Below are 24,341 nucleotides of genomic sequence, written 5' to 3' on the forward strand. Positions count from 1 at the left end.
AACTCCACGAGCTGTGAAGGAAGCAGATGCACAAACCAGTATCTTCTTCCTTTTTTTCCCCAAACCCTGCGGTTAAAACCAGCACCTCAAAGCCTGCAGACGATTCCCCGCGGTGTAAATCTGGCACAGCCCCTCAGACCGCACCGGGAGCCGGGCAGGTTTGCAGCCGTGAGCTGGGGGAGCCCAGGCCACCCCCACCATCACTTACATTCAGTTCTTTTGCAAGCAAAAGGCCTGGATTTATGAAGAACCGCCATGAATCATATTAATATGCAGAAGCAAATGACAGCGAGTGCTTTGTGCCTCTCCACAGCTGGCAAATCAAATGCTCCAGGGCTTGGGCTTATTAATGTGCCGTGCACAGAGGCTGCGCAGCTGGAGACCAAGTGCTGGGGCGGCTGTGGGGGAAGTGGAGTGACATCTGACCCCTGAGCTAAATCAACTGCCCCTCCTTGCTGTAAAAATCCTTGCCATAAGATGCTGTAGTACAGCAGGACCAACGCTCCACAGACCCGTCTCAGCAGCATGGAGATGCTGCTTAAATCTGTTTTGCCTGGCATGAAATCCTAGAGGGCAGGAGGAAAAAAAATAACATTAAAAAAAAAAAAAAATCAAAGAAACCATGGAAACGCTCTCAATTTGTGCCTGCATCAGTAAACTTTTGCGAGATGGAATTTTTGGGGTTGGCAGCACTGGTCTCCAGTCACCCACACCTGCCCGGGGTCACCCTCGGCCCCTCCAAGTCCTCTCTGCAGCGACTTGGCTGCAGCATCCCCAAAGTTATCAGGGCTTTTGTGAGCAATGAGGAGGAACAGCCCCGTCTCGAGCCAAAAGCATCGCTGCGGCGCTGGTTGCAGACAGTGAACGTGGACGAGTTGTGCTCCAGAGCCCTTTGAACTGATGCCTGGAGCATCCCAAACTTTGGGCAGGTCCTGGAGATGCCCCACTACAGATCGCAAAACCCAAAGCAGGCAGCAGATCCCTCAACACAGCCCCGATAATCTATTCCTCGCCAGAAAAAAGCCACCAGAGAGATACCTTCTGTAGAGTATGACCTACCCAAGCTGTGCACAAAGCAAGGCAGCGAGGCTCGAGCCGGTTTTGGCACGATGTCCCAAGGGCCCGTCTCTGCTCTGCAAGCATCCCACCGCGAGCTGGTTCCCAGGGAGGTGCAGCTGGAGGAAGGTCAGGGCTGGCTGGGAAATGCTGCTCCTCACAGCATGGATGGTGCCACCATCACTTTTCCCCCTTTAGAGACTCAAAGAGGACCCAAACAGCCCTTCCCAGAACAGCCAGCAGCCACAAACAAGTCCAAACTAACTTCTACAGCATCAGGGCTCGCGTGAAGACCCCAAAATTAAATTAAAAATTAAAGTCACGCTAATTCCATTTACCTAAATTCAATTTGGAAATGGAAAGAGACCAGTGGAATTAAGGTGGCTTTAATGAGGAACAAAAGCAGTGGCATGGAAATTTGATGCCACTGAAAGCACCTGCACCTCTGGCTAATTTGGATGAATGCTACAGACATGCCTCAGTTTCCCCCACAGCGATGCCCAGAGGAGGGCGAGCACCCAGCACCTCGGGCACAGCAGAGGTTGGTCCCCGAGCTCCCACCACACGCCACTGGCTTTTCCTCTTCCCAACCCGCAACCCCCTGGAGAGGGGCTTTCTCCGGCCACCGACAGATGTTTTTCCACTCCGTCCACCGTTTGATTGCAGGGGTTGGTACCCACCGCTCCGTAACAGCATGAAAACACCCCTGGGAAGCCAAAAATAAACCGCAATCCAGATGGGTTGAGTATGCAAGGGAACAGGCTTGAGATCTTCCTCAGCGTGACCTAGATCAAAAGTCTTGCTTGTAGCCCGTGCTTTTCATCAAGCTAAATAATAGCAGCCCATAATACTACGTGATAGTCTCTTAAGTGGATTGAAGCCTCAAGCTTTATAGATTTCATGCTTTTTCTTAGTCCAATTTTATAGCGTGTTTCGCAGCCCCTATTTTTTTATTCAGCATGTTACTTGACTAATTGCTATGAAGTGCTCATCTTTACCCAACAATTCCTGAAATACAAGCAGTGAACTCCCCGACTGTATTTCTTATTTACGGCCCTGTAGCCTGAGTGATTTCCAATTTACTGTGCTGCTATATTAGGCCAAATATAATACTTTGGGTCACTCCAGAAAGATTAACGAGAAGTGGATTCCCTTTCCAATCAAATAATCACCGCTATAAATTAGAGTTTCTTTTACCGTATTTGATTGCATTTCTGCCACTTTCCCTATCAAGTGCAATAAAACAAACACCATCCGCAGCCCCGCCGCTCCCCGGCGCCTAATCTTGTGAGACAAAGATGTGTGACCACAGAATTTGGGAGACTCCCTGCCATATGTACGACCGGCTGCAGCTTCTGCCTATGCTACGTCTGTGGTTTGCCGTTTCCCCCTCGGTTACTGGAAAGTTTTCCCTGGTATAAATTATTTCCATCTTGCATTTTACCCCCATGCAGGATTGCTAGGGGATTTTTTTTGTTTTGCATCACGATTCCTGGCTGGTGTATGTAAAGCTTTCTTTAAAGCACGTGGGTGATGTCAAGAATTGAGCTACAAATTATTTTCCTACTCTTTTCATGTCTAGTACCTTCATGGTTAAAGTAAAATGCTAGAAAGTATAAATTCTAGAAGTGCAAAATTCAAAAGACAGAGATTTCCATCTCTTTTTCTTTTTATCATCATTTTTTGACAAGCGCCTCATGATTTTGACAGTCCTGACACAATATTTTTGCACACCCTGAGACGGCAAGGCTGCCTGATGCCATGACATCCAGACACAGTCCAAATACCCTTTTCTTTGCACTTGAAAATCAAGACTGAAGCAGTCTGTGTACGCTCGCTATTCCAAAATTAGACTGCACATAAATTTAACATGTTCAAATAATGGGCTTGCATATGCAGACAGTCAAGCAAAAGGTATATTTTTCTATTACAAGCAACTTGTTAGACAAGATATTTCAGCTTCTCAAGATATTAATGGATACTCAGTAAAGGTCTTTTTAGAATGACAATACACTTCATTTTGTTTGCCGAGTCAGTAACAATTAAATCACTTTTTGTATTACAAAGCATATGCCAATGTGACACGGTGACGGCAGCTCCCGGAGCAGCCCTATCCCAAGCTATGAACCAATATTTTCCTTCTTTGCTTCTTATTTGAATTGCAAAGAACAGTTTAAAAAAGAAAGCAGAGATCCTGAGGCATGCAGCCAGCAGCAAAATGAGGATTTTTGAGTCCACGTGCCAACTATTTTCATGAGGGGTTCTGAAGGAGAACACGGTTTTATGGCATCTCCAAATTTGCAGCAAAAAGCAAAGCAGTTATGGGACTAAATACAGAATGAGATGCCACCGTTTGAACTCGGCATTGATAAAAATCATCCCTGCATACAACAGAACCACAACTGCTCGGTGCCAACGGGGGTCTGAGGGACCTGGGTTGCAGGAGGAAAGGTCCCACGGGGTGTCGCAGCCACGGTTGGGATGGAGAGGCAGTGAACTGAGGGCTGGAGGGCTCTCTGGGTGGCTGTTTTCCATGGGACAGATCCTTGCAGGAAGCACGAGCCAAGGCCACCACGATGGGCCACAAAAATGCATATTTTTCCACGTGAAGACCTCTCTGTGGTGATGAAGATTGGTCCACCTTCAGCATCTCTGAAGCCTTTCATGGGGTGTAACACCATGTCTGAGACAGCAGCTCCGTGGGGACAACTCCAGAGAGTTCTGGGAAAACTTGGATTACCATGGGACAACCAAATGGGAAAGGAAATGGTTTGAGCAGCCATGTCTGAGGGATGCTGTGGAAGTTGAAAACTGGAGAGAAAAAAGATCAAAAAACTCCACCACACAAAAAACATTGCCTAAGAGGCAACTAAAAGAGCAGCTGCTGGGCACAGGATGGCTACTGAGAAAATGGAAGAGGAAAACCAGCCTGTAGAAATATCTGAAGAGTTAAAGATAAGGAGTGAACAGAACAGTTCAGGCTATCATGGAGATATTCACTCACTGGGAATTAAAAACTCAACTCCTTCCATCCTGGAGGTATCCCCATGGCTGGGCCTCCCCATGCCTACACGCGGCTTTGGCACTGCAATGCCAGGATCTCACCCCATGGCCACCCCATCCCTCTCCACAGCAAGGGCTGAAGTTCACTGCTAAGAGCTGCGTGCCCTTGACAAAGCTTTTCATTGGAGAGCCACGACTGTGCAGTCCCAGTGGTAGCAGCTGAGGAGATTTAATTCCAAACACATTTACATTATTATGCAAATATTTGGAAATCATCAACTCCTTCACTTACCTACTAAAAGCTGAGTTAAGTGTTTCCATGGGAACAGCAACTATTAACCATAGTTAATATTTTTATTCTGGTAGTGTCCAGAGAGCTCAATAAAGATTGAAGGCAGCTTGTACAAGGCGCTGTACGAATGTGGAGGATAAAAAAGTCCCTTCTTGAAAGGCAAAGATGAATGTTTTATGAGCTTCAAAGTCAAGTAACCAGTTCTACCTGGACCTGTAAGAACGTGGCTTGCAACAACTCCAGGAGCTTCTCCTACACCATTTAACCAAATCAAGGGCCCTATTTACATAGTTTTGCCTTCGATGTTATAGCATTTCATGGTCAGGTAGAGACCTTTACAACTATCCCAGCTCAATCCAGCTCCATAACACCAATTCGGCTGTAGGGACATGAGAATCCCTCCATATGCCCCTAATCTTTAGCTGAGTACAAATTTAAGTTAAATACACATGAGATTGGCAGTGGTGAGGTCATGGCGGGGGGCAGGACATCATCAGGGGCATCTTGAAAATCAAAAAGGTACATTGCTCCTTTCCACATGTGGGCAAAAGTGAAGTCTGGACTCAAATGACCCTAAACGCCACCAGATTCTTGAAAAAAAAAAAGAATGCACTTGGGGTTGTTTTTCTTCCCCCTCAGGTTTCATGGCCATGGCCAGGTTTCAAGCACCTCTGCCACATGCAGGGCTTGAAAGTTGTGTCTGAAGAGAGCGACCAGAGCAGAAGCTGCTACCCCACCTAACCTCTGGCCGACAGCAATGCTCCCAGACACGGAGGTACCAGACTGGAAACCTCCTCCCCACCGCCACGGGCTCTCCTGTCTGGACTCCCTGCAAGATGGCAAGAGCAAGACCTGGCTGACCCTCCTCCCTCGTTTTTTGTCCTCCCAGCTTACTTCTCCACTTGCCTCTTTCTTTTTTTTTTTTTTTGTCTCCTGTGTAACGAGAGTCTGGTTTACGCAGCCGACCCTGATCCGCCTTTCCCGGCGTCACAGCGATAGAAAAGCACCGCTCTAAAGGAAGAGCATTTCTGGACGGGTCTCCAAAAGGCAGCTCCAAAAAGCAAGCCTAAAGCAAGGAGGGTGTGACACGAGGTCAGTCTCTCCATGGGGGGAACTTCAGATGGGTCCAAAACCCAATGAGGTTGAACACAGAGAGCTTGCCGTGTGGTGTCCAAGCCTGCTACATCCCCAAAATGTCAGTGTGGAGGTTTCCTGCCCCCACGGCTCCCTCAAGGGCAGCCTGTAAGCGATAAAGCATCAGAGGGGGAAAACGCACGTCATCTTCCCCCTCTGTGCTGTGAACCTGTTTTGGCTTTTAAAGGACAAGACTTTGAACAAATTCAACAAGTCAGAAATGATTATTTCAAATCACCATCTCCTCCCCCTCACCCAGGCCAGATCAGGCCGCCTTCGAGTACGAGCTAAAAACTATAGCGAGAGCCTTCCAAAAAGCCCGTGCAATTTTAAATGATTGACGGGACTGTGGGAATCTGTCTAAATCATAAGAATCAAACACCACACAAATAAATTTTAAGTTCTGAATGAATGCAACCAACTCTCCTCTTTGCTATTGAGCGGAAGTTTCAAAGGGGCTCAAAGGGGCTCATCTGTACAGGACGACGGAGCGACGGCGTCACGAAACTCTTTAAGTGATATTTGCTCCTCTCCCTTCCCTGTTAGCCAAAAATAAACACAGACAATCTTACGCTGAAAAACTCCCACCACAATGCTCTGCCTTGCAACTGCCAGAGAAACAGTGGCTGGCAACTCTTCCAACATTTTTTTGGATGTTTTGTTTAAAATGTCAACATGGGCTCATGAAAACTGCAGCTGCCACTGCTGAAGAACTGATATGGCTTGCTCTAAATGGGTGGCTTTGGTGGCACTTGTCACCATGCCGTGCCCTGCCCATGCCACCCCTCCTCCAGAGCCCAGCCTCCTACCCGCTCTTTTTGCAGCAGAGGTCATTAAAGAAATTGGCTCCGCTGTTGCCGGCAACTCCCGCCGTGGCAGCTCGGCGGGGCCGCCGGGAGCTGCCGAGCCACGCTTGCAGAAGGCAGCGTTTCCACGTCCCCTCCAGCCCGCGAGCCCCGCGAGGCAGCGCGCGGCCCCGGCGTTTCTGGCCAGCACCTGCCGCCCTGCTCTGTGCCAGGGCGAGAGGGCCGCAGTGCAGCACGTCAGCTCTTCAGAAGGTGCCCGACCCGGCTGGGTTTGTCAGGGGAGACACTACCCATCCCAAACACTCCGAGTGCAGCGAGCCCAGCCCTTGGGCCACCCAGCCAGCACTAGCCCATGCAAAGACAGAGATTAGGGCAATGAACGGCCCTGAATTTCAAGGAGAAGGAAAACACGGAGGTTCACCTCAAACGTAGCCTCCCAAAAATGCCTTTCTAGGGAAGAGGGACGTGCTGGAGCATCTGAAGGTGACACCACACCTCTTGTCACCCAGAAGTGCCCACTCCCACCCCAGGACAGGCGATGACACTCCTGTTTGGTGTCCCAACTGCTGGTGCCGAGACACCCAAGTCCAGCCCTCTCCGCACTACAGACATGCTGGTCCCAAGCGGCAGCCGCAGACACCGACAAGAAAAGCAACTCGTTTCCATACAGACTGGGCTCCTCTTGCTTTCAGGAGCTATTAGGTTTAGACATTGGCTGGGGAGGATGGGATGGGATGGGATGGGATGGGATGGGATGGGATGGGACGGGACGGGACGGGACGGGACGGGACGGGACGGTCTTTCAAAAAAACGACCATGTTTGCCAGAGGAAAAAGAAGGTCTTACCTGTCTCTCCCCATATTGGCAAGTACTCATCCTGCTGTATGTCTAGCATGATTTCCAGTCCGTTGCCTGTCCCACCCTTAACCGTGGTAAGAAGAGGCCGTCCTTCTTCTCCTGAGTTAAACATGTAGCATTTCCCATATTTTGTAAACACCTGCGAGGAGAGAAGAGAGAAATAATATAATATTTCCCATATGATAAACGCCTCTTCCCACCCAAAGGCGGGCAGAGGGATGAGAAACAGCCACGCGCTGCAGCTCGAAGGGAAATGTCTGCATATAAATCTAGTCTGGTTTAATCATTTAGCATATTGTGTTCTTCTTACAGAAAATAAAAGACGGAAAAGAGGAAGGGAAAGCCATTTTAGAGCAGCGAACAAATGTCTCCAGCAGTTTGCCCAAGTCACATCGTGTTAACTCTTCAAAAAACACACATACACACTGTGTTTCAGCTTGTACGAAAGCGTGATGCAATTCCCCAGTTTTGCGCGAGGTGCCTCAGCCCATCGCCACTGCGTGCTCATGGCTGCAGACCAAGAGGGGGGCTCGTCCCCGAAGGATGGAAATGCCAGCACTGAAGCCCACGCTTACTCCATGCTCAACCAGCTGCCAAATACCAAAGCCTGTAGGCACGGCTCCTGCCTCCTGATTTCCACCCAAAGGGAGCAATGTGAATGATGCCTGTGCTCCCCCGACACTAAAAAATTGCAATATCCCATTAATTCCTTGCTCTACCACTCCCCTGGCAAATACATGAGAGTAAAAACACTTGGGCAAATGAGGAAAGATTTCCTCCATCACTTTTGCTCTTCTTTAGACTCCTTTGGGCTGGGCTCTTGAAAGAAACTGTGGGCAAATCCCAGGTGGGGGCTGCCAGGCCACCGGCAGCTCTGCAAAGCAGCGTGGACATGGCTTTCCAAGTGGGGCAGACATGGCTTTCCAAGTGGGGTGGCTCTTGGTGGGGCAGCAGAGATGAGACATCTTTGACTGTGGTGGCACTGACGGTCTTGGGCGTCGACTGGTCCTGCGCTCAGCCTTCCCCCAAAGTGGGAGAACGTAAGGAAAACCAAAGTTTAAGACACAACAAGTCCCTCCTATGCCTTGCACTGACAGACCGGGGGACATGCAGATGGGCAGAACTTCTTCCTTCACTAGAAGAGGATAAAATGGCTCACAACCATTTAGAAATCCCTCAGCCATCGCGGGTGGTGACTTCTGACAAACACCAGCATGAAACGGGGAGCACGAGTCGTCTCTGAGTCGCTCTTCTGCTTCACAGCTCCAGAAAGTTGGGGTTTTACAATCAGTAAGTGACCGGCAAACACCGGCAATGAATATTCAGAGCGAAGGGAGCCCAACACCAAGCGGCATGCTGGCTGCAGTCCCATCAGAAATCACAAGTCGCTAACGCAGTTCCTGAGGTGATTCGACCCCAAGATGATTCATAAAACTAAACAGAAGCTGGAGTCATCAGCAATTTATTCCCCTCAAATATTGACATATGCCTTATAATCACAACATCAGGGAAGCAGGTTAAATAAGAGAAATACGAAATCATATTTGAGTTTAAAACCTCCAATCGGAGCAAAAAGGATGGAGAGAATATGAAGCATTTGCAGGGAAAAAAATATGCACTTTAAAAAAGACTTTATCTACACGTGAAAATCCCATTTTAATACTCAACTGACCTATTAAACCATTCAAGCTGGAAAGATAAGCTGAACAACCTGTGTTAGCAGCCAGTGCCCCGTAGATGGGTTTTCCCAGATAGGTTTTGAAGGCAGAACTCAGAAACTTCTAATTAGGATAGTTTAAAATATAGCAAGAAGAAAACCTGCATTAGTGAAAATCACAGGAACACAAGCAAGCTTAGATCAAGAGCAACAGCACAATGTAAACGCTGAATAAGGATTTAGATGCTGATGTTCCCGGTGCAGTTTTTAGCCAAATAAATCCAGGCAATGTTACGGGGTTTTTTATACGGCCCTTTGCAGCTGTAAAAATTTAAGTGTAAAACCTCCAGTTAGGGCATGTTTATCCAACAAACAAGATCTATAGTGCCAGGGGCCTGAGGCTCGCTTCAGCCGCATGGCTGGGACCCCAATCCCAGAAAGAAATCAAATGGTGACGTGAGGATGTTCCTCCATCCCCTCCACTCCACCCTCAGCAAGTGACAGTCATGGCCATGGCCAAGAGCTCATCTGCCATGGCCTTGGCAGATGTTTCTCTTGCACAGCAGGAGAAGACGGGAAACCTGCCCAGCCAGCCACACACAACCCGGGATGTGTTGACATGGGTGTGGAAGAAATGCAACTGCTTCCCAGCCTCACATCTGCTCCTGAGCAGCAGCAAGCCCTGGGGACCATCTGAGACACAGCTTAAACCCATCTGCTACATCGATCCCCTCGTCCAGATCATTGACAGGGCCACCAGCAAGCACAGATCCTCGTCAAGGCTCCTGGTGCGTATCCACCCTTTCATGTCTGCAAAGCCGGCAGAGATTTATGGCGTTGTACAGCCAAATACCACACCAGAGCCATGGCTGTGATACGATGGAGAACACGAACGCTTGTCCTAACGAGGAATCGGGCATCTTTACTGAAGCACCCAGAGCTAGCAACTAGCATGAAAACTTTGGGGTAGGGTCACCACCAGGCTCAGTGGTTAAGCAAAGAACCAGTGCTCAAGAGGAGACCAACAAGGGATCCATCGGCAAACAGCATGGACCTGGAGAAGACCTACAGAGCAAAAGAGCCGGGGAGGAGAACCAGCTAGACCTGACTCAGGGCTTTTTATTCTTTCGGACCAGCTTGACCCCAGTTTCATGACTGGGTGTCCGTAGGGGCTGGAGCACATCTTCCCACTAAGCTTCATCCACAAGGACTTGTGCCCAAGTGGTCCAAGACAGCTCCTCAATGCAAACTCAAGCACAGTAAGTGGGGACAGTTGGGAGATTCGCTCCCAAAGCACACTCCTGATCCAGCTAAACCCCATGTAGATGCCTCCACTCGGGGTTTGAGCCAGCTGCACGCTGCTCCCACTGCTCACCTGCAGCAGCCTTCACTGGCAGAGCACCACCAGGGCTACGAGGACCCAGGCCTGAAAGCACAGAGAACTGAAAATCCAAGAGAATAAACTGAGGAGGAAGAAATTAAAGCATTTCTCTGCAAGACAAGGTTGCTCGCAGGGACCCTATGGGAAAGGCAGCCGTGAGTCATGAGCGGTGTTAATGCTCAAGCAGTGGCCGGGGATGCCTTCAGGCAATCTTCTGCTATAGGCTTAGTCCTGCTCCCCAGCAGAAAGGAGTCACAAATACATCAAACAAACAAAGAAGGACAAAAAAAAATGGGAAAGGAAGAAGGAAAGGAAGGGAAGAAAGTCACCCTGCTCACTGCAGCTAGAGACCTCCCCAGAAGCCCCTGAAGAAGCTCCCTAGAAGACCTCGTAGTAGCTCCTGCACTGCAGCCCCAGCAGTCACCACCCTACTATGTGCAACGTGCCACACGTAACAGCCGCATCACCCCTACGCACCGCCTCTATCCCAGAGAACACATCCCATCCATCCTGCTCTCCACCGACGCTGCATGGAGCAAGCACCTTTCTGAGCACGGACGTGGTGTTTAAGCTCAGCTCGGTTTCGCAGCCATGAAGGCTTTGAGGCCAACAGCCGTGCTTAGGAGGGAACGGGGGAGAGCCAGTGGGCACTAACGAGAGCCCCACGGGGTTCATTCTTCCTCCATAGCACAGCTCCCGTGGGATGCCTGTGCCTTGCTGCTGGCTACCTTCTCCCTCAAACCCAGGGCGGGTTCCTTCCACCTCCTCTGCTGGGAGAAACCCTGCGCAGTACATGCCTATATGGACCAAACCATATATAAATGCCATATATATATGGCATCCCTGTACATAAAGCTTCCCTGCACATAGCTGAGCCGTGCACAGCGGGGCTTAGCCACAGTGGTCAATGCCCAACCGTGGCGGCAGAGCACAGGGCAACCACAGGTACCTCTCTTGAGGCCCTCAACCACAAGGTTTTCCATCTTTCCCTAAGAAGCTATAAAAGGCTCTTTATAACAGCATTTAAAAAGACATTGCCAAGTTCAAAAATCCGTATGCATTCATTTCAACTCACATCAAACAGGGCTGCGGTGTTCCTCACCTTCTCACCTTTGCTACGGATGATTATTTGGGAAGATGTAACTTTTTTTCAGGGGATTCTCTTGGTTTCAGGCTCTTTTGGGCTCCCTGATAACAGGGAAGGATTCAGAGCGTTTTCAGATCATCAGGATAAAAAGATCGAGCTATTTGGAACAGGCAACATCAGTATATACTAACTGCCGTGATACACCCAAGACAGTAAATACAAAGCAAAGCAGAATGATTTAACCTTAGTTTATTTGTCTTAGGGGAAAACAGCACTCCTTGCTGTTAGCAATGTTTTAACTTGCGATAAAAAGAAGGTCCAGCACAAGCCCGAAACAAAAATACAAACATATACCTTGAGAATAGTCTATAAAAATACCTTTTTTTTTTTCTTTCATGGATCACTTTTTGCTTTTGACAGCTCCTCTGAAAATCCCCATTTAAGTACGAAGGTAAACACGTTCAAAAATCTGTGAAACAGTATTTGAGTGACACAACGAGCCCTTCTTTAGCATGTAAAGGGAAAAATGTGTCTCCTGTGAAATTAAAAAGCAGAGCATGGATGTCTCAAACAGACTCCATGTACAAAACAGAAGTCACCACCGTCAAAAGCTCCGAGACACCAGTGTATATCCTGCTGTGTGTCAAACCAATAGGGCAAAAAAGACTGATATTCAAAATGCAAACAAGCCTGACCAGAGTAACAGAGAAAAAGGCATTTCACAGTTCATAACCAGCATACGCAAGACAAGCATATCTGCTGATAAATTATCCTTTCAATACGGCGCAAAATGATGGTAAAAGCAAGTAATTTGACGTCTGTAAATTACTTTTCTAAATCCAAAGACGCAGGCTAGGGCTCACTGACAAGGCAAGACATGAGTTGTCAGATTAAGGTACTAACCATCGAAAAGAGAGCAAATTGGCACCCTTCACGATCGTTTTCGCCACAATTGCGGTACACAGAGGTTCAGAGACACATATCCTACCAAGTCCAACGGCACCACAGACAACAGAGCAATGAGGGAAACGAAGGGACTTTCCAGACAGGTCCGGGAGAAGGGGACCATGAAGCTGAAAGGGCCTGGGGAGAACGGAGATGGGTTTGGGCAGGAACGCACATGAGATGATGGGAAAAAATCCCGTTTAGGAAGAAAGACGACCTTATTTCTGAGTTTTTGGCACAGTGATACATTCCCACAGCTACCAGCTCTCCCGCGGTACCTGCTGAGCTGACGGTGGCATCGAGCCATGTCATTATTTCACGAGGTCCGGCTGGCTCCATGCAAGCGCGTCACGATGGCCCATTTGTCGACACCCTGGCAGGAGGTAGCAGTACATTATTTAAAATGAAATGATGGCTGCGAAGAGCAAATCGCAACAGATGCCTACAATAAACCGGTCTCCGAGGCATCAAATCCCAAGGGGATCTCTTCCCAAAGGAGATCTCTTCCCGAAGGAGAACAAGCCTGCAATGACAGCTTGGTAAGGAGGGAACTCACACTAATGGGCAAAAAGGACATCACCCCCCGTCCAAACAGAAGAGCAGAGGAAGGAGGGAATTGCGTCCCTGTCCCACGCAGAGCGGGACGCAAGCCCAACCAGCCTTTAGGGCATCGTCTTCATCGGAGGGGATTATGTACCTTAGTCCTACAAAAACACTGGGGAAACACAAAACACTCACAGTCGCGCGTATTCAAAAGGCGATTTGGTCGGTCAGCCTCAAGAGACTGTAAGGCAAGGCACGGCTCTTTCAAACATTAACATAAACCGGGAGGGGAAACACATATAGATGACATAATTTGGTATCTTCTCCCCCTCACAGGGTAGCCATGGATTTCCCCTTAAATCCGTGTTTGTTTTGTGTTATCGGAAACCTGGCACAGAAGCACGTCAGACAAGCAAAATGTTATCCCTCCTTCACGGTGTCGGGTTTAATCTCGCAACAGAGAAGAGTAATAGGGATGGAGCTCCGGAAAGCAGAGCCATGACGGTTGTCAGAGACGTGTTTACGAGGAGAGGTTTTCCCTTTCGGCCTCTGAGGCCGAGGTATCCCAGCGGGGCTCGTGGAGCGACTCGAAGGAGGCGAAGCCTCCTCGGGACTAGTGCGACGGTTGCCCACACGCCCCCAGGCACTGCCATCGCACGGCTGGATGGGAACAGTGGGAATGGCAGCTCTGGTTTTACACAAGACTGCTGGTTTTAAATAAGAAGTTATCGAGGTCCCAGGTGCCGCCTGAGGCTAAGATAGTCTTGTGCTGGCATTCATGTCATTTCTTTTGCAAACTAGCAGTGGTCAACATCCCAAATGTAATAGTCTACTGCTGTGACAACCTGCTACATAACGCTTAATGCTCCTAGCACATCGACCTCCTCCTTAAAAACCAGTTTTTGCCACTGGACAGGACCAACTCTTTTTCTAATTTGGTTATTTGATAGGATGGCATTAAACATCGCCAAGCAGATCACAATTCATACCTCTACACCCTACCCTTCGAGAACAGTTGAACTCCAGCAGCACTAACACAGAGGCACGCCAGGCCAGTACATTTAATTCACCAAGAGATACTGCCCTTTTCTTCTTATTTGTGCCATCAGCCACTCCCCGTAATGGCATATTGGTGCAAGCATTTGTTTGAATGGTGAGTGCTTATGGAGGGTCCTTATAGCCGGCATAAATCATCTCCACAGCGATCACTGCAATTTAGCACTGGTTGAGTGGATATTTAAAAAGAAATATAGCACTAATATTCTGGCAGCAAATGAATAAACTATAATGGTGAAGCTCCAAATATTTGAGAATTATGTTGGTCCATATACTAGGAAAACTGCTACCCTCTCTCTGGTCCCCGTCAAGCCCTAATTACTTCCACACATAGCAAAGCGATGCGGAACGATGCGACAGGAGCTCTGTCCCACCGGACTGTAATTTGCTAGTCGTAGGAAACAGTACCTGCACGCTCCCACAAAGGTTCATCTCCCACACCAACACAAATTAACCCATGAACATCTTAATTTCCAAGACTCGGTTTGCAGAACACCATCCACCGGTCCTTCAGCAACCCGATGCAGAACACCATCCTCTGCTCTTTACTGGTTTTGTTTATTTTGGGGGGAGAGGGTGAGGTTTTTTATCAAAAAGTTTCTCATCTTATGAAAATCAACGCCTCAGACCAAGTATGAGGCCACTTTGCGTGTACGAACATGCACCGTAAGCAGGTGAAATGAGGGCAACGGCCCGAGACACGTCAGGCTGGGACCATGATATCATCAGACTCGGGTTGAACGAGGTCAGACAAGACAAAAACCTGGACAATGCCCTCAGGAAGCAGCAGATGGTGTGGAAAGAGGAAGAAGGCGGGTGACGCTGTATTGCATTCCTCCTTCGTGACCACCAAGGCTGTCCCTCCACCAGCAGCAACCCGTGGATGAGCTCTGCACGTCTCGGCAGCAGGAGCCCCGGAGCCTTTTAACAGGTGCCAGCATACGGCTTGAAGGCCAGGATTCATTTGGATAATAATTACAATCTGTCTTCCTAACCTCTCCCCACTGATCCACTTAATGAATTGTTCTTCATTACCCTTGCCGAACTCCCTACGCGTGGCAGCACAGCTCTGTCTCCAGCCCAGCGGCGGCTCTGGGACCGACAACGGCAATACCGCGGGATGGCCCTGCCAAGAGCACCTCGCGAGCGTGGTGCTATGGAGTCTTAGCAAAGCGGGTGAACAGAACATTTGGACTTGAAATGTCAGTGTCAAACCCAAATCCCTCCAGGGGGAAGGAAGGACAGGAAGGAAGGACAGCACATACCAAATGACTTCTCCAGAAAATGCTGACTGACCTCCTTCAGAACTCCGGTGCACCTTAAAAGCATCAAGCAGCACCTGAAAGCCAAAGGAGGGATGGGGAAATGCTCGTGAGCTGGTCTGTCCAGTCATCCAGGGTGAGACTGGCTGGAAACTCCTCAGCCCTGGCCTTCAGCCCCGCCACAACCCTCCCGAGATACTGAGAACCTGCACAACGGTTCCTCCCCAGCCAACACCAGAAGCGTTTGCTCCTCGCTGTCAAATTCTTCTCATGTCTGGAATGTTTTTAGCCCATTCCCTGACTAGAAAGCCTAGCTTTTCCATAGAGCCGGTGCAGGAGGGAGGCGTCAGCCTTACAACAAGGACAAACAGCTCCAAATACTCCCAGCGGGACAACTTCATCTCATGCCTCTTCCGAAGGAAAAGCAGCAACCGTTCTCTCGTCCTTACGCAGAGGAGACAAGTACTAAACGTCGTACAGAAAACAGCATTTCTCTGTAGTCAGCAAAGCTTAAAACCCTGGGAGGATTTTACTGCTGCCAGCCCTGAGTGTTACAACTCCTGCCTGAAGTGAAATATCTGGGGCACAAGAAAAAGCAAAGCCTGTCCCCACCCAGCACAGGACCAGCCTGGCCACCGTGGCCAGTGGGAACGGCCACGGCCATATGGTTGGGTGATGGTTTTATGCCTCTTGCACACCAAGGGATTTGCACTGCAGGTTTTTGCTGGCATATAATCAAGCCATAATTCAGAGCACCACCATTTAGGCTCTTAAATTCTCTCTACAGTCAACTGAGAAAGATATTTCCATAATGCACTCCCAGGCACTTCAGTTAAAGACGCACAAAAGTTAGCACGAAGTGCTCTTTTTGACTTTCTGGTGATGGCTACACGGTTCGGAAGAGCCAGCGCTGGGCTGGCTGTACGCATGATGTGTTTCTTCTTGCACCCGCTGGCTGCACACCGGCCTCCAGCAACGCCCCGCTGCTCCCCGCTGCAGAAGACCCCAGCAAGCAAAGCTGCTCCCCGCTGCTCGTGCACGCCAAGCAATTCCCCAGCACTCGTGCAGGCACAACCGTGCCCCGCCATTCACGCACGTGCCGTCAGCGTGGCCGCGAGTCTCATCTCGAGGTCTCCCTTTGGGCGTGTGGAGCAGGCAGGACAGGCAGCCCGCGTCTTTCTCACCTCCTGCGGGAAAACGCAGCCTGCGGGTAGGTAAAACAGGGGCATCGGCCATGTTTGACCGCACAGGAGTGTGTGAGGACACCCGCATTCACGCCTGCGAGGCGCTCGGAAATTACGGTAACATGAGGAGCGCAGACATCGTAGCCATACTCGTACCACCCCGCGCCGAACGCAGACAGCGGGGTTCGGCTCCAGATGGGAGGGGGCTGAATCAGGCCTGTAACCGGCTAAAGCGCTGTCGCTTTGGAGATGCCACCCACGCAACCGCTGCCTCGCAGAGCGAGATGATCTCCAAGCGTCGGCTCGCAGGAGGTGGCTGCTGCGCTCACGGGGCAAGCGGGGCCCGGAGCCACCGCTGCGCTCGCTGCTGGACTGAGCGCACCCGGCGCCGGCGCGCTTTGCCGCTGTGCCCCCCCCACGCAGACACGTTACGGCAACGCCGTATTTCGTCCTCCGGAGGGGCAGCGAACGAAGCAGCGTTACCTACAGCAAGATGCCGGCAGGTCTGTCCCCGGCTGGAGCTATATTATACTCGATGACAGCTGCAAAGCAAGTGGTCCCCCTCCTGCAGGGAAAATCTGAGAATAATAGCTAAAGCAGATTTTTATCCCACCGAAATCCAGGCCCCTACAGTAAAACGTGGACCCAAACCCTGCCACCAAGACTCCTGCAATCAGTGGAGAAGGGCAAAGCGGAGAAGAAGGTACCTATGGAGGTACATATATAGGTACAGATAGATGTGACCTGAGATAAAGTTTGTTTTAAGCTTAAGGCTGATGATGGGCAGGACTCATCACACCCAAGCATCTACTTCGCAGGGATGGATCCATCCACACAAGACGATGCAGGGGAGCAGAGCGTCACAGCTCTGCACAGCCACTTGCTTATAGCAAGGTATAAAAAAATCCCGTGCTTGAAATTTAGAGTGTAATATATTGCAAAAAGAGAATTAGTAACCATAGTGGCTTCTCACGCAGTTGACTATTTCTAGGAAGTGAAATCTTTTTGCTTTTTCCCCTCCTTTAGCTGGAGCCAGTGCCAGCCCTTTTTTCTGGCTTGTGTTTCAGCCACAAACACCCAGGGATGCGGCTGCAGTTTTGCATCATCATCACTGCTGAGCACACGACAAACTGAACTTTCTGATTACAGGGTAAATTGGTACCAGCAAGCAGGGGAAAAAAAAAAAATCATGCGTGTACCCAGGGCACACTGGATCTCAAAATAACCGAGTGGCAGTAAACCAGCCGTGGTATGTTGGTAATTTTACAGTCACTTTTGACTCACGGTGGAGGAGAACATGGGCTGTGGCATCGCAGCCCAGCGTGGGCTGCACCCCAGCATCGCGGTCCCCGCCAAAGGTCGTGTGCGGCGAGGTCTCCAGCCACGACAGCAGCGGGGCAAAGATGACGCTCTTGGCAAATCCACTTGACTCCCGCTGGGTTAATATAAATCATTCCTGATAACTTTCTATGTGGGATTGCATCAGATTTGGGCGACGGAGTATATGTACTGATATAATCAGGCAAATAGCAACGGCCAGGCTCTGCTCTTCACAGCAAACATACAGGTAGCACGTTTGATGCACAACAGCCTTTTGGAGACAATCCTATAAAGCCTGTATGAAAAGGACTGGAATATATTCCAGGGGAGATTAAAAGAAAAAAAAATGCAACAACTAAATTATTTCACATTCTGTATTCCCAAACCTCACACAAGTACCCGATCCACAGCCTCTGCAGCCAGACCAGCGCAGGCACTCTGTAAGCAATCCTTTGGCTAAAGGATTAACCTCAGTTGGCCTTTTAATTTAAATTACTGCTGAAGTAGTCGATTTGGCAAGAGATTTTAGAGCCACTATTTATTACCTGTGCAGCCACAGCACCAAACGGCCCCTCGCCGTTCTGGAAAGGCGGTGGGACCCCCAACCCCGCGGCGCAGGGCCGGTGCTTTGAGTTACACGGGGGGTTTTAGGAGCCATCTCCTAATGACTCCATGGAAGCCCCAGGACCAGATGCAGCCGGCGAAACCCCAGCTCCTGCCGTGAGCCGGGAGTGTTAAAGGCTCTGCCGCACACATCGGCATTTCCGCTCGGTATTTAGTACAAGCCATGAAGCTCCAGCCAGCCACGAGCATCCCCTCTGCAGTTACGTTCCTCCTCTGGGGCTGGGGCAATCCTGCTCCGTCACTGATGATGGATGAAAGCCCAATGAGTCCAAAGGCAAGATTTTTTTTTCAACCCTTAACTCTTTATTCGACTCAAAACCTTTCGGAGAGATCTTGGTAATTTCAGGTTAATTATAAACACACAAGGGAGCTGGGCAGCTCGTCTCCATCCCTCCTTAAAACCAACACTCAGATATTTTTGGTAGAGATCTCCAAAGAGCCTGTTTATGGTCTACTGCCGTCTAAAGTCTATTTACTTGCTACCAAAGGGCTCAGGTATCCGCCACCTCCTTTTTTACATTTTTACAGCATGTTTCACACTCGAGGGGGACTCAAGGCTCTTTACGGGCAAAGGTAGTTTCCCAGATTAGCCTAGATGTAGGTTTTATTCATTAAACAAATATATAGATATAGATATATTGCAACTCTCTCTCTCTCTCTCTCTATATTCCAGGTAGCTGCCTGCTCCTTGGTGCTGATGAGACACAGACCTGACAGCCTGAGCTGGAGACAGACCCCTCCAAGCTGTGGGAGGTAAGAAAAAGTGCAATTAAACTTCTGCTTGACACACACCACCCCTCAGCTCTCTGGAGCACCCTCAAGCCGGAGATCTGGTACCTGGAGCTGAGCACACGTGAAAACGGAGCCAACGTGGCCCATTTCAGTGCTTTTAGTTCCTTCTGGCTCGTAACAAGCTCAGAAGATATTCATAACCCAGGCAAGGAAATGAGTTTGTTCAGCGCACACAGCATGGTTTTAAAGTAGAAAAATATCCTTTTAATTAGCTTGCCAAGTATGTGTGTATGTATCTCTCTCTCTATCTCCGCCAGAACCTGCCAGCCCCTGAAACGTGCTGCCTCTTCCAGCTCCGAGGCCAAGATGAGGGTCTCGCCCACACTGCGAACACCCTTCCAGCACCAAATGCCAAATCCGTGGTCCAACTACACGTCCCCCGTCCGAACGACACGGTTTGGTATCCGAGCACCTATAGAGAGACTTCTTCTAATATAAGGGCAGAAGCACGTTGGCCCTGGCCAACCCTGTGCTGGGAGGGAACGGCATTTGTCGGACAAACCCCCCACCGGCTGTGGCTGCAGCGGCAGGAAACTGCAATAATGCAAGATGTTGAGAACCTGCACTCAAAACAAATCTGTACTTTTATTTTCAGGCGCGCCCTGGGATGCTGCTTGACAGCCCCGTTTTGGCCTCGCTCCCATTTACTGCAGCATTAAGTTCATAGTTCAGCCATCAAAGTTGCTCTGAAAGAAGCCCAGATGCCACCAGTGGCGGGAGCATCCTCTCATCCAAATGTAAACGACCCGAAAAGCACGGTGCATAGGCTTCCAAAAGCAACTACATAAAATGCCTTTAGACATGTTCTCTTTTTGCCTTTTATTTTAAATCTTATGCAAGCAGCATGCGTCGGTTCCTGCCCCCCTAACTAATAAAAGCACCAGAAAAAACTTTCTCAAGGAGAAAATACCCACTATCAAAAAACCCAGGACCAAAATCCCTGAGCCCTCAGCGTGTTCACTCCAGACAGGCCCTGAACTTACAGGTATCATGACTCCCTTAACAACTTTCCCCTGGTCTTATTTTACGATCCGCTTCGCAGGAGTAAGCCTACAATAATCATGAACAAAATTCAACTCTAAAAATGTAAAAACTAGCTGTTCAGAAATGTAAAGGCTTTATTTTGTAATTAATTTTACACTAGCTCCTAAAAGGCTCAGGTCTTTAGCACTCCGTTCGAGCGGCTCACTGAATAAAGATTTTCCGTCTCTCCATTTCAAGGAATTTGATGCAGTTTCTATTCCCGACGATATGCACATCCAGCACCTAAACGCACGCAGCTCTATTTGCTTCGCGGCACCAATAAGAAAGACTTACTTCATAAATTCCTTCAAGCGGACTTCAGCGAGATTTTGACACCAAACCTACCTATAAAAGGGGATTTTAGGTTGAGCCGTGCAATCCCTGTGCAGGAAAAGGACGAGCCGGTGCACGGCAGCATCCCGCAGGCAGCGCGCCGGGGCGAGGGGCCGGGAGCTGCCGGGGCTGCGCTGGGCAAACGCCGTGCAGGCTCGGCGACGCCACGGAGGGTCCGGATGCCGCGGGGATCGCGGTGGCCGGGGAGCCGGGGGTGCAAAGCTGCCGCAGCGAGGGACCTGCCTGCAGGAGCGGCGCGTGCCAACGGGGAGCGATGCTCGGCTGCAGCAGAAACTCTTTTTGCAGCCAAAATGGGCTGTGTTTGAAAGGAGGGCTCCAAGGGACGTGGCACGTGGAAGTGAAGAGCTGCTGCCTGACCCAAAAGCCAGAGTGATTCATTAAACAACATCGATGGAGAATTATCCCTGGGGAAACAATAGGAAACTATTAAAGTGCAACTTCAAGAGAAAAGCTTTTATGAACATCCCGCTATTGGCAAAGTAAATCCAAGTAAGTCTCTGGGGGCACGCAGTCTGTCGCGACAGGCCGGAGAAACAAGAGGAAATTAAAAAAATGAGCATCAGCGAAGCGGCTAAACCCAGGAGCCCCCGGCCCCAAAACCTCCCCTCGGGTGCTCTGGCAGAGGGGGATGGAGCATTCCTCACTGGAGCAGCTTCTACCACAAATGACTTTTCTTTTTTCCTTCCAAGACCATTCTTTGTTTTAACTCCACATATCCATAGTAATCTGCTGAGCCTTCTTACACCCCATCGAAGTTTTAGCCTCGCCAGGGAAGTACATGACAGCTTCATCAGGGCCCTGTGTTTTTCATACAGTCAGTTTTCCTTTTTTTCCCCCCAATTTGCTACCCTGCAGCTGCCCCGAGCAGTCCCTCGGCCATGGGCGAGCGGACACGGTCTCGCCACCGCCATCCTTCGCAATGAAGTCAGAAATACAGAAGAATTTCTGGAAGCTCTCTGCGCTTTCATGTCTCCCTGGTGACTTCTTAAAAGCATCGCCAGATCCTGGAAAGCCTCACACGCTCTGTCGAAGGCTTTTGCAGCTACTTGTTCCCAGCCAAGTCAGCTAGACAGAGTCAGCCTTGGAGGTAATATTGCTCTGAACTAACTGAGCCTGAGCTGGCACATTTTGGATTACGGCAACTTTCACAGCTGACCTGTCCGAGATGCCAAGTCAATATAGGAAGTAGTGAAGAGAGTCAGTGGATGAAAAAAATTAAGAGGGAAGAGCAAGAAGGATTTCATTGCACAGAGATGGTCCTGCATCGATGAAAAAGGCTCTTTCGCCTTTCTCAGCTTTGGCTGTCAAAAGGCAAAGTAGCAGCTCAACCTGGAAGACCATTTTGTGACATTTTCCCCATGATTGCTTGCCCTACTTGGTTTTGGCCTTCACCCTTATTGAGGCTTAGATCTACACCAGCAAGAAATAAAGGCTCAAATTGACTCTGCTATGAGATTGATGTGCCAACGTGAGCTAGATGCAAACTCCTGGGGCAGGGACCATCCCCATGCACCCACCGCTCCACCACCATGGTCCCAGGCTGGGCTTGGAGCCACGGTTTCATGAAGCAAAATCATCAAGTCTTGTAGCCCCAAGCCTGGCCACCACTGTGGTTTCCATCACGGACAAACCCCACGTCCCAGCATTTTGGGTTTCAACAAAAGGGGACATACCCAAGCATCCTCCGTGCTGCGTGACGCAGTACGGCATTGCAAACAGCCGAGTATCTCGGGGGAATACGTGCTTCTCACTCCCCTTGGTTTTTCTGGATCCCGACGTCTTAGTGGGTCTTGGCCAAACTGTCTCATACCCTCCGGGAAGGGGCTTAGTTCCTACACCAGTTAGGTGCCTTTAGGAGACAGGCTGCTCCACATCCAACAGAGGCGTACAGATATATACCTCAAACACAAGGCAGCTGTGGGAACTATTCACCAAGAAGGTCTGAAATAACGACGAGGAGGGAAAGGACCAGTTCCAGGGAGAGGAGAACAAGTGTTTCCTTCATCTACAGCAATATGAGCCAAAAGCAGCTGAACAGAGATGGATTATCAGAAACGAAACCAAAATGGGACCTGCCCTGACTATTCAATGAGTGAGGAAATGCCCCGTGTCCCTACCAACAGCCATCTTCAGGGACTAGCAATTATTAGTCAATTAAAAGCAAAGCAGTGTAAGGTTAGAGCAACCGTAGCTATCTCAAATGCTAAAAGCTTCTGTAAAGCAACGTAATAACTCAGGTCATCATTCTCTCCACACCTTTTAATTTTGTTAGTCATCGCATTGGGTTATTTCCCTTTGCTCCTGGGCTACTGGGCTGCCCTGCAACGATGTGTTATTCGCAACGTATTTTATTATCAGTAAAGCAGGAGCTGACAGCTTTAAAGTTTATTGTTGTTAATGGAATAACAGACTTGGCATAGAAGCAAATTACAAATTGCAGAGGCAACCGGCCGACCCCACTCAAGCAAATCTGAACTGGAAAATGAGCAGAACTAAACAAATCCCTCCAACCTTCTCCTCCTGACATGCGCTGGGATGAGCTGTGGCCAAATCCACAAAGAGCTGAAATTGCAACGGAAGCAGGGAAGTGAAGCATGGATTTCTATCCTGAACTTGTAGGCTTGATGTTGGGGTTACTCCATTATTATTTGCCGATCTGCAGGACGTGGCAGCGTGGAGATGGATTTTGTTACGGCCAAAGAGAGAAGTTAAGGCTGAGCCTAGAGACGGTCCTGACGTGAGGTGCAGTGGCCGGCTGTGCCATCGTGGGATGCTGTTGGGTTTTGTCCCAGAAAGCCAGACAAGAAAAGACAAGACGTTTGGGCACCTCAGGAGATAGGTGTGTTAAGGTGACCACCCAGGGAAGAAAAAAAATTGAGGACAGCGGGGACGTCTCAGATTTTACTAGAAACCATCGAGGAAGGAAGGCTCAAGAAGCAAATGCAACCCTGTTTTCAATTTCTACATCACCAAAACCAACGGGGTCAGCAATACCACCGTAGGCAAGTCCGTGCTTTAGGGACACAACACACATCAACTTCAAACCCATCTCAACTGAGCAGCTGAACTGACCCACGCCTGGAAATTACATATGCAATTTAATTTAACACGGGACACAACACAGACCTGGCTCAAACAACGTTTGCTTCGCCATAATTTCTTTTGCTTTTTTTTTAAAAATGAAACACCCGTTTTTGACTAAAAAAAGGGAAAATAAAATGAAGGAGAACTCCAGTCTACAGCATAGAGATCTTAGCTCCAAAGGATCCAGGCTGCCAGTTTCTGCCACAATGCAATAAAGTAAAAGCAAAGCACAAGCAGAGAACAACCGCCTAGGGTTGAACTTGGAGTGAATACATCAGACGACAACCATGAGCATTAGCGGAGCAGAAGGTGACGTCGGAAGGGACACCAGATGCCGGCCTCTGCGGTGCAGACACGGAGAGGGTGGCAGTTTGCAGAGCAGCGAGCTGTCACCATGAGACAGGACATGCAGAAAACTGCAATATGCCATAAAAGCAGTATGTTTTGTGAAGCCTTTTATTTCAGTAGCCTGGAGGATTATGTCTTTTGGTCCCCAGGAACGGTTCTGAGCTGTATTTGACACTCTGCCTTGTCAGCTGTGGGAGCGGGGATGGTTTAGGGGCTCTATAAAATGCTCTCGTCCTGTTGGCTGGACTTATTGCTGGACCATGAGGGTTCCCTGGTGGTCCATGACCATCTGCTTCGGAAGGAGATCCCAGGGTGAAGCGTGGCACTGGCTGAGATGCACCACGCAAGACCGGCATGTCCCTGCCCAGCCTCCCAGCGATGCCGGGGACAGAGCTCCTTTGCAAAGCTCCTTTGCCCAGGAACGTGGCAAGCCACAGACAACCCCCCAGCACAAATCCACTCCATACTTGGAGAATTTAAAAAAAGGTTATTACTTTAAGGGCTTTCTGTCCAGGAAGTTTCATTTAAGATT

At 49.4% G+C, this 24,341-nt stretch overlaps 1 protein-coding gene across 1 annotated transcript in view; it reads right to left on the reverse strand.

Moving 5' to 3' along the window:
* LOC309413518 (acid-sensing ion channel 2) overlaps positions 1–24,341 on the reverse strand; it is a 507,892-nt gene that overhangs the window by 41,319 nt on the left and 442,232 nt on the right. The window contains exon 2 of the mRNA XM_082010670.1: positions 7,138–7,288. Within this exon, the coding sequence (XP_081866796.1) occupies positions 7,138–7,288 (151 nt within the window). The remainder of the gene's footprint in view (positions 1–7,137; positions 7,289–24,341) is intronic.

This window comes from Phaethon aethereus (assembly GCF_964289735.1).
Source record: "Phaethon aethereus genome assembly, chromosome: 25".
Classification (NCBI taxonomy): domain Eukaryota; kingdom Metazoa; phylum Chordata; class Aves; order Phaethontiformes; family Phaethontidae; genus Phaethon; species Phaethon aethereus.